Below are 11,171 nucleotides of genomic sequence, written 5' to 3'. Positions count from 1 at the left end.
TTGCAGCAGCCATACATTTAAAGTGCAAAAAGAAAAAAAAATACAAATCTTTAAACATCTTACATGAAATCAATATATTACCTAATGTTTGCTGAGCAAAAAGATTTTTATTACTAACGTTTTCAACCTCTATAGTATGGGTCATCCTCAGGTTTTAGAAAATAATGTAAATGTTCCAAAAATGGAACGTATCGTTTTTCGAATTTATAATATTTCAAATTTAAAAAGAATTAAACTAATTACTAGAACCGCTGTATAATAAATAAACAATAAAATAACTAAATGAATAACTAAAAGTACGTATTAAACATCAAGTTAACCATAGTGAATATATGATTTCAGGGTTTTTAAGTCCCATTCTTTTTTCTATTATATATTTCCACGCTGTTGGAAGTGCATTAGAATCCCTAGCATTTAGGAATCGCTCTTTTATTTTGCTTTTGTAAATTTATACTTTTTCCAACGCAATGAATGAGAGTGCACTGTTTTAATGACGTTCGCTTTCTCCCACTTTACAACTGCTCCTTCTGTTTATGCCATAATTTGTGCCATAATCCTTTTCCAACGTTGTACATATGTTCGCTCAGACGTACTGCAAGATTTCTTCGATTCACACTAACATAATCTTTTGTAATTCCTAACTGTTGGTTTTTAAACGGTATTTTATATACTCCACATTTCTCTTCCTTTTTTAGTTTGTCTTTTTGGTTTCGTAATAAACTATAAATATTGGGTGCCCTTTTATAAATCATTCTCGACTTTTTATAAGATGCTAATTCATTCGCAGCATCACCCAATCGGTTGTTGTATGTGAATTTATTAATTCTATCGAAGTTAGTACGTTTTTTATTTTTATTTTCTTTGTAACACATCTGACCAGCCCTTCAACTGTAGCGGTTTTGTAACCTAAATTCGTTGCAATTGTATTAATCTCTTCGAGACAGTCCTGAATGTTGGTACAATGTAAAAATTCCCTTTTGATTAGTGCCTTAAACGCCGACAACATATATTTTTATACGGGTCGTTGGATCAAGGGTGGAGCACGAATGGGTTTTAAGTATACACTTGTGTGTTTATTTCCTTATATTAATGTCCAAGAAGTGGAGGTGAGTAAAGCTTTTTAGCTCCAGTTTTAGTTTTAAACCATGATTATTATTGTCGATCGCAACTAAAAACCTGAGGATGACGTATACTATATTCGAAGGTAGGGGTGTAGAGTTTAAAGAATTGTTTAATATGAAGTATAGTCGGGAATCTCAATAGTAAAAGAAATATTTTTTATATTTTACATTCATACCGAATAAAAACATGTAAAAATAATTAATTTTACAAATGCAAATAATTTATAAATTTACCATAAGAAATATAATTAAAAGCTGGTTCCAAACAAATTATAATTATCAAAATAGATATTTTTGCAACAAACTAACATAAAATAAAAAAATTTCTCACGCCAACTTCAAAACTCAAACAAGTCACTGTGAACAAACGACTAAGGAAGAATAATTAATGGGTTGATACGTTACACATCAATAATAGTAAATATTAATTAAGTAATTAATTATTTATTATATACCAACTATCAGATCGTCTTAAAAAGACTTGTTAACAGTGCCGTAGCGTGGGTGTCAGCCGCCCGGGGCGGAGGAAAATTTCGCCGTCCCCTTTAGGTATCTCAATTTAAAAGACTAAAATTCAGTTTCGTCACAGAATAAGTAATGAAAAATTCCGTGCTCATTTCAATCGGTCAAAAATATGAAATGAAATGGTTCAAATTTTTACAAGATTATTTATTGTGAAATTTGTCGCCCCCTAAAAGTGCCGCCCCCACTACGCTACGCCACTGCTTGTTAATTAGAAATAATAGCAATGTCAACGTATTAAAATTCAGCAATGAGATGCATATCATTCCTGACAAAAAGGTTAAAATTTTCTGTGGCCTCATCTGTTATGAAAGTTTTTTTTAAAAATTTCATATTATCAGTTATTATAAAATTGCAAAAAGTTTAATTTTCAGGGTAGAAATAAGTTTTGAAAAGTTTGTAAACTTAATAATGTGTAAACCATCATTAACCACACATATAGGCATAACAAATTTTCTTTCTCTTTCTCCTCATCTTTCCGATCTTTAACCACCAAAATTTCACAGTATCAATGTCGCTCGTCTCCAAATCCCCATGCAAAATTTCAAAACGTTTCGACAAAAGGCTTAATTAAACTTCAAGTTAATGCCTCTCATACAAACACTAACATCAACATATACTGAAAATCCAGCAAGAATTTTATATTTATTTATATATCGCAGTCTCTTCAGTACACAAATGCAAAAATTTTGGGATCATTTATTTGATCGACATTCCTTTCCTCTGTTATACATAATAGCTGTGTAAGTAAAACTTACAAGAATGTAACGAGAACTTCTAAATTTGATATTTGTTTTGTTTTAATTATCTGTTTATATCTGAACATTCAGTAGATTATTTGTGAATAACAAATAATCTACTTTATTTTTGGATCATATTGAATATGCTTAAAACGATAAGATCTTACCATTTTAAGCATGTGAGAATGTGGGCATATATTTATCAGTTACTGTAAATTTTGTAATTATCTTTCAGTGTTCTAGGAACAGATCTACAGATAAATATACATAAACTTAGAGATTTATCAAAATGTTATGAAAAAAATTTGTATTTATTTATTAAATATTTATTATAAATTGCACAAATAGCCAGTATTTGTTTTAAACTGTCTGGCTGTATCAGTGTCGAGAATAATAAAAAAGGTGCCTGGCATGGTTGCCCATTTCTGTTTTATCGTTTGTCAATGTGGCCGTTACAATAATTATGATACCATGGTACATATATTGCCTTATCGTAGACTACAAAAAAAATAAACAAAAGAATTTTTGCATTGCGAACATGTACAATACTGTCTCCCTGCGATTACGTTTATATAGCCTATAACCAACTGTTGATAACAATGGAAATTTAAGATACACTTGTATAAGTCTTGAAATTGCCACATATTAAAGAGAAAAATACTGATGTTTTAGCCTTTTGCAAGAACTTATTTGCTGTTACTAAAGTTTTTTCCTAGATGTTTTTACAAGACTCGCAGATCGATCAATTATAGTTTATTGTAACATTAACACAAATAGGTATACTGTATTATAAAAATATTATAAACAAGAAACATTAATTGTGAAATATTTCTTTACAGGTTTTCAAAGAGGATTTATTCAAAGTTATATACCTTTTGGTAATAACAATTATTTCATATATGGCAATCGGGTGAGTGTATCAGAAAATTATAACATATATTTTTTCATAATTTATATTTTTACAGATATGAATTATAATCTAGAAATTATAATTTGTATCTTTACTCCACTCATGAATTACTGTATTTCAATATTAAAACGATTAGTCTTTCTGGTGCTACGTTTGTCTGTCTTAAAGTAATTGTTGTCAGTTAACAATCAGAATATTAAAAAGCAATTTTTTAACCTTTACAATAGTTCACATTATACACTGGCGGAAATTGAAAGTGTTACACCCAGATGGAATTGATAGAAATTCACGAAACTTGGTAAACATGTACAGGGGCCTACCCAGAAGAAATGAACACAAAATGAAATGTACCAAACAGCGATAAAACGCAAAGTTTTATCGCTGTTTGGTACATGTTTCTGTAAGAGGTATGGCCACCTTGAGCTTGGATACACTCTTGGATCCTTGCAGGCATTGAAACAATAAGTGCTTGAATGTCTTGTTGGGGTATATCTCTCCATGCCTGCACAACTTGTGCAATCAGTTGTTGTACAGTGCGCGCTGGATGGCTATGAGACGTAATCCGTCTACCCATGGCATTCCAGACATGCTCTATAGGGGATAAATCTGGAGACTGGGCGGGCCAATCCATGATTGTGACACTTTGCAAGGCCTGTCATGTGATGACAGCAACATGAGGACGGGCATTATTTTGTTGGAAGATACCGTTTTGGGTAGTGTTCATGAAAGGTATGACTACTGGATGGATCACCCTGTCCACATACTGGTGGGCGATCATTGTGCCTTCAACAACCTGCTGTTGTAATTGATTACCCCCCCAAACCATGACACCAGGAGTTTGACATGAGTGGCATTCTGAAATCACAGCGAGGTGGGCTCTTTCTCCAGCACGCTGGCGGACATGTTGCCGACTATCACAGAATTTGCCTAAACAGAATCGGGATTCATCACTAAACACAATTGTATGCTATTTATGTGTCCAATTTTGTCTAGCAGCCGTTAGCCGTTGTTGGCGATGAAATCTGGTTAAGGGAACACATTGCATGTGAGTCCGAGATTTCAGCCCAGCATCAAGCAATTGGTTTACAATTGTCCATGGGGTGATTCTGACAGTAACTACTGCTTGGATATGTGCTGCCATCGCACATCTGTCAGCAACTGCCATCCGCACAATATGGCGATCTACACGTGGCGTCGTCCTTCTGCGTGGACCCGTGCCAGGTCTGCGAGTACTGGACCCTTCCTGCATCCATCGTGTGACCACTCTTTGTACTGACATCGCACTACGGCCAGTCCTTCAGGCAATTTCACGATATGATGCTCCCATTTCTGACATGCCAATTATCCAACCTCTTTCAAAGTCAGACATTTGGGTGTACGGAGTTCTCACTTGTCGATATGACATAGATGGTCACCAACAACATGTGGACCAAAAAAAGTCATGTTCCATAACACAGTTCACAAATTATAAACTAAACATTATAGCAATTTTGCATAACAAGTGTCTCCATAATTTCCATACCACTGTATGTACTTCATTTAATTTTTGATCATTCAATACCCTTCAAAAAAAGATTCTTTTGTCCCAATTTCATGTCTTTGACAATATTGGGTGGGTGTAACACTTTCAATTTCCGCCAGTGTATTATGAAAAATATCTTATTGTAAAAAAAGTTTTAAAAAGGATTTAATTTTACATAATACAATAACTGTTATTGAGTATTATTATAATTCTATTTTTGTTTGTAAGATGAATGATTAATTAATATTTAATTTATTAAAATGACAAATGTTCTTAGTTTATTTACAGTTAATAATGTCAAAAATTGTTATTAATTAAATTAGATACGCTTCTAGCCCAAAGTTATCTATAAATTAAACGTTTAGACGATTAGTTACGGCTGTAATTAAAAGGGTTCATGAGAAGGAATTCATCACTGAAATACCAAACCAAAATATTCAAATATAGTTTGAAGTTAGTTGATATTGGGAATGCATTTCAAGTACTCAGATCTAGCATTAGACCATTGAAGATTAGACAAATAGTAATAAATTATGTAAAAAAAAACGCAGTTTACAGACTGAAAAATATTACAAAGAATACACTGCATTGTGTATACAATTAGTCCACAAATTAATTAAATAAAACATCAAAAATGAAAACCAATTAGAATAGTACAATTCAATTGTAAAAACAACCGATGGTTGTAGACCGTCAGCAACTGACAAATTATATATCTGTCTTTATTTATGTAAAGCTTCATATTGATGCTATCAATGACAAATTATCATAATTTATATTTACATTCAATTATAAGTAACTCAGAAAATTTTGATGTATTTACACAAATTATGTTGGAGTAGGTAAACTCGAATTCATATTGACCTATTATATTATTACCATTAATAATACAAACATTTGAGAACCAATGGCAATGGCGATTCTTTAAATTATAATATACATGTTAATTTGCCTATCTACAATATTAGGTACTGTATTACTAATAGGCTAACGTATTTTTTATTATTTATCAATTCCATGCTTCATATTTCAGAATTTATTACAAATGTATCAACAAGGACCAATGAGACAGGAGCTTCAATCCCCTGGAATGATTGCATATGGGCTCCCTCCTTCTATGATTGGATATGGATCATCGCCACATATGATTGGTTACGGACCATATCCTAATATGATTGGTTACGGACCATATCCTAATATGATTGGTTACGGACCATATCCTAATATGATTGGTTACGGACCATATCCTAATATGATTGGTTACGGACCATATCCTAATATGATTGGTTACGGACCATATCCTAATATGATTGGTTACGGACCATATCCTAATATGATTGGTTACGGACCATATCCTAATATGATTGGTTACGGACCATATCCTAATATGATTGGTTACGGACCATATCCTAATATGATTGGTTACGGACCATATCCTAATATGATTGGTTACGGACCATATCCTAATATGATTGGTTACGGACCATACCCTAATATGATTGGTTACGGACCATACCCTAATATGATTGGCTATTGGCAACCAGCAGAAATGGTTGTTCATGAATCGCAACCAGGAATGTATTATGAGCAGTCAGAGCAGCAGCTGCAGCAAGGACCGCAGCAAGAATTATCTGAAATTGAGCCGCCAATTGAAGTAATTGAATATCAGCAGAAACCACAGATTCCTGGTAATGAGTCTTCTGCCCAGAATACTTCAACAGAAGAACAAGATTCGAATCTGTTATTACAAACGGGCAACTTTTTATCAGATCCGAATTATCTGCCTCGTAATGGTAAATTTTATCAATATTAGAATAAAAATAATATGATAGAAATCTCAAACAATTATATTAATGTTAACATAAGTACAGTTACATGAACAGTCATATTTCATGAAACTGCTGAAAAGACCAATGACAGGAAGAATGTAAATAGTTTATCTCCGAAGCCCATGCTTCGGAATATAGGTTATAACAGCGGGAGCCATCATCTGTATAATTAAATTTTAATTACAAAGCATTAAAAAATCTATACAAATAATTTAAAATGTATTAAGAAAAGAAAAAGGCGATAAATCTTTCTGTTCCTGGTTTTTCATATCTATTGTTGACTTTTCAGCAAAATTTTCGAGCTTGTTAACTACAGTATATAATTAACCAGCTGGAAAGTCATGGCATTAATCTTTCAATTCGAACATTAATCAATTCTACTTTTACTTGTGTTTACATATTTTCTATATTTGAACATTTTTAGTCAGCGATCAAAGTTATATTGTATCTCTGAAATCCTAATATTATTTATCCTCATTGTTGGATATGCGTAATTACGCTCACTGGTTAAATGAAACTGATAAAATATCTCTCAGAAAGAAAGAATTTTATTCAACAACAACTAATTATTGAAGATATTTTTCTATTTCTCAGTCATTTAATTTATTGTAGCTTTTATGTAACGTCATATAAAATTGGTATGAGAAAAAAATGTAAAAATAATAACGATTATTCTAAGGATATACAAATGGAATTAATCGATTTGGTCTGTAAACGGATCAATGAATTATTAATGTTATAGCTTCAGTTAAATGCTTGACTATAAAACTTCACACTTAATACAACAATTTATGTACAGTACATTAGTAATATATTGATAACTTTTGTGCTTTTCCAATCATAATTCAATTTCCAGAAATTATTAGAAAAAAAATTAATTAACGTTGATAACGTTTATAACAATATATATATGAATTTTTAAACTTTGATATAAAGTTATAAATAGAAAAAAACCATAAAAGTAAATAAATACGCTCAGATAAATCTGAAAAATTTCTTTTTCATTAATGATTTGATAGTTTTTTCTCTTTACGCCCGTTACTATTATAATAACGTGTTGTCCTGGAGTAAATTTTTAATTTTTCTGTTTTTTATACTTTAGTTTCTGAATCAGCTGATGGAAGTGGAATTTCTGAGAGTAATTTAAAACAAAATATTCATCCAGTCCTTAATTCAGAAAAAGACGTTCTGGATGACAATGAACCAGAAGTCAGGGAATGTATAATTAAAAGCACTACATTTTCCGATATTTTTGATGAATCTAATGATACAGAAGAATACTCTGATGTAAGTATAAATTTAATAAAATAATTCCAGACAAGTTTCTTATTTTCTTTGTCGTTTGGAAGATGATTGTTGATAAATACGACGTTCTTATATTAAAACGCATTTAATAAATATAAGTTACAATTCATATAAATTCACTTCATATTATTTATGAAGTTGCTCGTAGTTTAGTTTTTAAAATTGATATGTTCATAATTGATGCAATATTTCAGTTATAGATTATATTTAGCAGTAATTTATCTGATTTTAGGTGAAAACAAATTTATTAAGCGTAATACTTAATAAATATTTTAAAATCTTAATTTTCAGAAATCTGATCAAGAGATAGAACTAAATGTTCCTCTATCTCCAGCAGAGATCACATCGAGTGTTTATAAAGAGTATAAAAAACGGCCTTTGCTTAGAGATTTTATCGAACTCGAGCGCTATTCATTAGTTTCGGAAGTAATTTATGAAGAAGAGGAACCTGAATCTGGAGACGATGGATCAGAAAGTGATGGTAGCTTTCATTCAGACACCATCTTCATTGATTATGAAGAATGTGATGTTAACATTAGCACAACTGATGTTTCGGACAACTGTAATACTGAAAACAATGCATCAGTAATTACCGAAGAAGAAAAATCTGTTGCAGACTTGTCTCATTTAGCAGAAAAGAGTAATTCTTTGATTTCGTCTGCTGAACAGAAAAATCTAAATGTTCCTCTATCTCCAGAAGAAATCACGTCAAGTATTTATGAAGAGTATAAAAAACGGCCTTTGCTTAGAGATTTTAGCGAACTCGAGCGCTATTCATTAGTTTCAGAAGTAATTTATGAGGAAGAGGAACCTGAATCTGGAGACGACGGATCAGAAAATGATGGTAGCATTCATTCCGATACTATCATTGATTATAAAAAGTGTGATGTCAACATCAGCGGAACTGATTTATTGAACCAATGTCATATTGAAAACAATGAACCAATAATTGCTGAGGAAGAGAAATACGTTGCAGACGTATCTCAATTAGTAGAAAAAACCAATCATTGACTTCTCTAGATGTCAAACTATGCAATTCAAATTTATCTATCGACGAAACGCCAAACGTTTCTAATGAGTTTTATCGTTGGAATACATTTAGTAACGGATTTGAGGAAGTAGAAAATCAAAATAAACAAAGAAATATTACAATCTAATTTTGACATTGTAAAGCATTTACAACTTGATAAGAATTATGCTGAAGGTGCAATTGAAGTTGAAAAAGGTAAGATCATATCAATAAATAGTTAAAGTTATGTTTGGGACTATTTTTATAATTCAATACCTTTCAGACTTTTTTCATAATTAAACAATTATACAAGTTTTAAATTCATTTGCATAAAAAATGTTTACATAATGATTAGATAATATTCGTAGATCTAAAGTATATTTCAAGTATTTAAGTAATTATGAAGTAATTTTAATAAATAATTAAACATAGAATTAATTGCATATCTTTAGTCTTGTTAGGCTGTTTGGTATAATTTTTATTATACGTATTATTAATGACATTAGATTGAAAAATACTCTAAAATTTCGTTTTTTAAATAAAAAATATCTTATTTTTGTGATTACTGTTTAATTAACTATTTGAATTCAATCAATGATTGTTTCACTCTGTGCGCTTTGTCATGCATAAGTGGCTAATTATTATTTTAAGATAATTTGAATATTGTATTGATTTTTGACGGGTAACGTAACTGGATGTTTGAGAAGCGTATCCATTCTGCTGCAGTTTATTGTTGTTATTGAATTTATAGTTAATGATGTGTTATAATTTTTATTAAGAGAAAAATACGACAAGTATGCTTAATTTACAATATCATTTGATTTTCAGTTGTGGATGTCGATTATTCAAGTTTACCAGAAGAGGAATTATCTGCAAAATCTAAGAAAGAGGTTAGAAAATATCTTTCACTTTTACTTTTACTAGTTTAATGAATAGATCTTCATCTTATGCTAAACTCTCACTCACGATCACATATTAATTTTATGATTTTCATTTTTAATTCATTTTTTCAAAATTTAAAAAATAATATTGTATTTATTCACATAGAAAACATTGTGTTTTATTAAAAATTATAAATGTAACAATATTATATTATCTAAAAATTGAGAGTTTAAAATGAACATATCACATATTGATGTTGATGATTTTTAAAATTATTTTTATTTAAGAACGACTAAAATTGTTTAAAAATTAAGTACAATTTTTATATTTATTTACTAAAGTCTTTCTTTATCGCAAATCTTTAAGTCATGAAATTCATTTAATCAGTCCATTCGTAAATATATAATGTTCATCTATTTTTAATAATATATAACAACAGAATTTCAATAAATAACTAGTTTTTTCATTTATTTATATGTTTTTTCACTAAGAGAAAGTACACTAATATTTAAATAATAATAAAATTTTTATATAATTCTATGAAACATTTTTAATATTTTTGATTTATGAAATGTTTTTCTATTTTTTTTTTTTTTTTTTAGGAAGAGAGAAACTGTGCGAGTCTCTTTTTATATTACTTTCGCAGACTTTCAAGTTTGCTTTTTTCTTGTACAAAATCAAAAAAGTAATCTTCGTTGCTCATTGGAAGATGTGGTTTTGCATAAAATGGCGTTGAGTGTTCATAGATTTAGTGACAGCGAAGTTTTCACCAGAGAAGAATCAAAGGAATAAAATGCAAAGTTCGGATGTTTTAAAATTAAAAACTATAAACGCAAAATTTAACAAGATAAAGCATTTTCTTCCTCTGAACCGTTTTAAAGACTTTTTACATCGTTGCACGATCGAGTCATCTTCCGTTTTCTCTCATCAGAGAGTCGTTTTCATTTACCATCTTGAAGTTGATTCAACGTCTTATATTCATTTGTTAATATATTTGTTCTCAAAATTTAAAATTTATCATTTAAAAACTGAAACGCTTGTATTGATATAAATTATCAATAAAAATTATTTCAAGTTTTTCCTTTTATTGATTCTATTATTTGATTTTTGACTGTGTCGAATCATTTAATTCCTGTATATAAATAACAATATACTATACTTAATACTTATTGAACACAATACATTTAACACGAGTAATTAACAAAATTTGAACAAGACTTCGTGCACTGTTCACTGTAAATAACGAATAATCGTTATATTAATTATTTGCATTGACTTTTGTGTCGTATTTAATAGTTAATAAAACTTTAATATACGTAAACATTAATATA

At 30.1% G+C, this 11,171-nt stretch overlaps 1 protein-coding gene and 1 long non-coding RNA gene across 2 annotated transcripts in view; both read left to right on the top strand.

The window, feature by feature from the left end:
- LOC111635060 overlaps positions 1-6,079 on the top strand; it is a 15,151-nt gene extending 9,072 nt beyond the window's left edge. Inside the window, exons 2-3 of the long non-coding RNA XR_002758333.1 lie at positions 3,223-3,293; positions 5,849-6,079. This is a non-coding gene — a long non-coding RNA (uncharacterized LOC111635060). The remainder of the gene's footprint in view (positions 1-3,222; positions 3,294-5,848) is intronic.
- Positions 6,080-6,240: 161 nt separating this feature from the next.
- On the top strand, positions 6,241-9,841 carry LOC111635057. The gene is made up of 4 exons (XM_023379908.1): positions 6,241-6,608; positions 7,747-7,931; positions 8,241-9,174; positions 9,787-9,841. The coding sequence occupies exons 1-3, from the start codon at positions 6,257-6,259 to the stop codon at positions 8,958-8,960; spliced, it is 1,257 nt and encodes a 418-aa protein (XP_023235676.1). The 5' UTR covers positions 6,241-6,256; the 3' UTR covers positions 8,961-9,174; positions 9,787-9,841.
- The last annotated feature ends 1,330 nt before the right edge of the window (positions 9,842-11,171 follow it).

This window comes from Centruroides sculpturatus, unplaced genomic scaffold (genome assembly GCF_000671375.1).
Source record: "Centruroides sculpturatus isolate CEXI.00-Female unplaced genomic scaffold, Cexi_2.0 scaffold720, whole genome shotgun sequence".
Classification (NCBI taxonomy): Eukaryota; Metazoa; Arthropoda; class Arachnida; order Scorpiones; family Buthidae; genus Centruroides; species Centruroides sculpturatus.
The sequence above is the reverse complement of the archived record's forward strand: the minus strand, read 5'-3'. Positions and strand labels throughout refer to the sequence as shown.

What these genes read in the sequence shown, in the direction of transcription:
- LOC111635057 (XM_023379908.1), top strand. Translation starts at nt 6,257, where the DNA reads ATGATTGGTTACGGACCATATCCTAATATGATTGGTTACGGACCATAC. An exon ending in GAATTATCTGCCTCGTAATG is followed by an intron (nt 6,609 to 7,746) that starts GTAAATTTTATC and finishes TTTATACTTTAG; the next exon opens with TTTCTGAATCAGCTGATGGA. An exon ending in ATACAGAAGAATACTCTGAT is followed by an intron (nt 7,932 to 8,240) that starts GTAAGTATAAAT and finishes CTTAATTTTCAG; the next exon opens with AAATCTGATCAAGAGATAGA.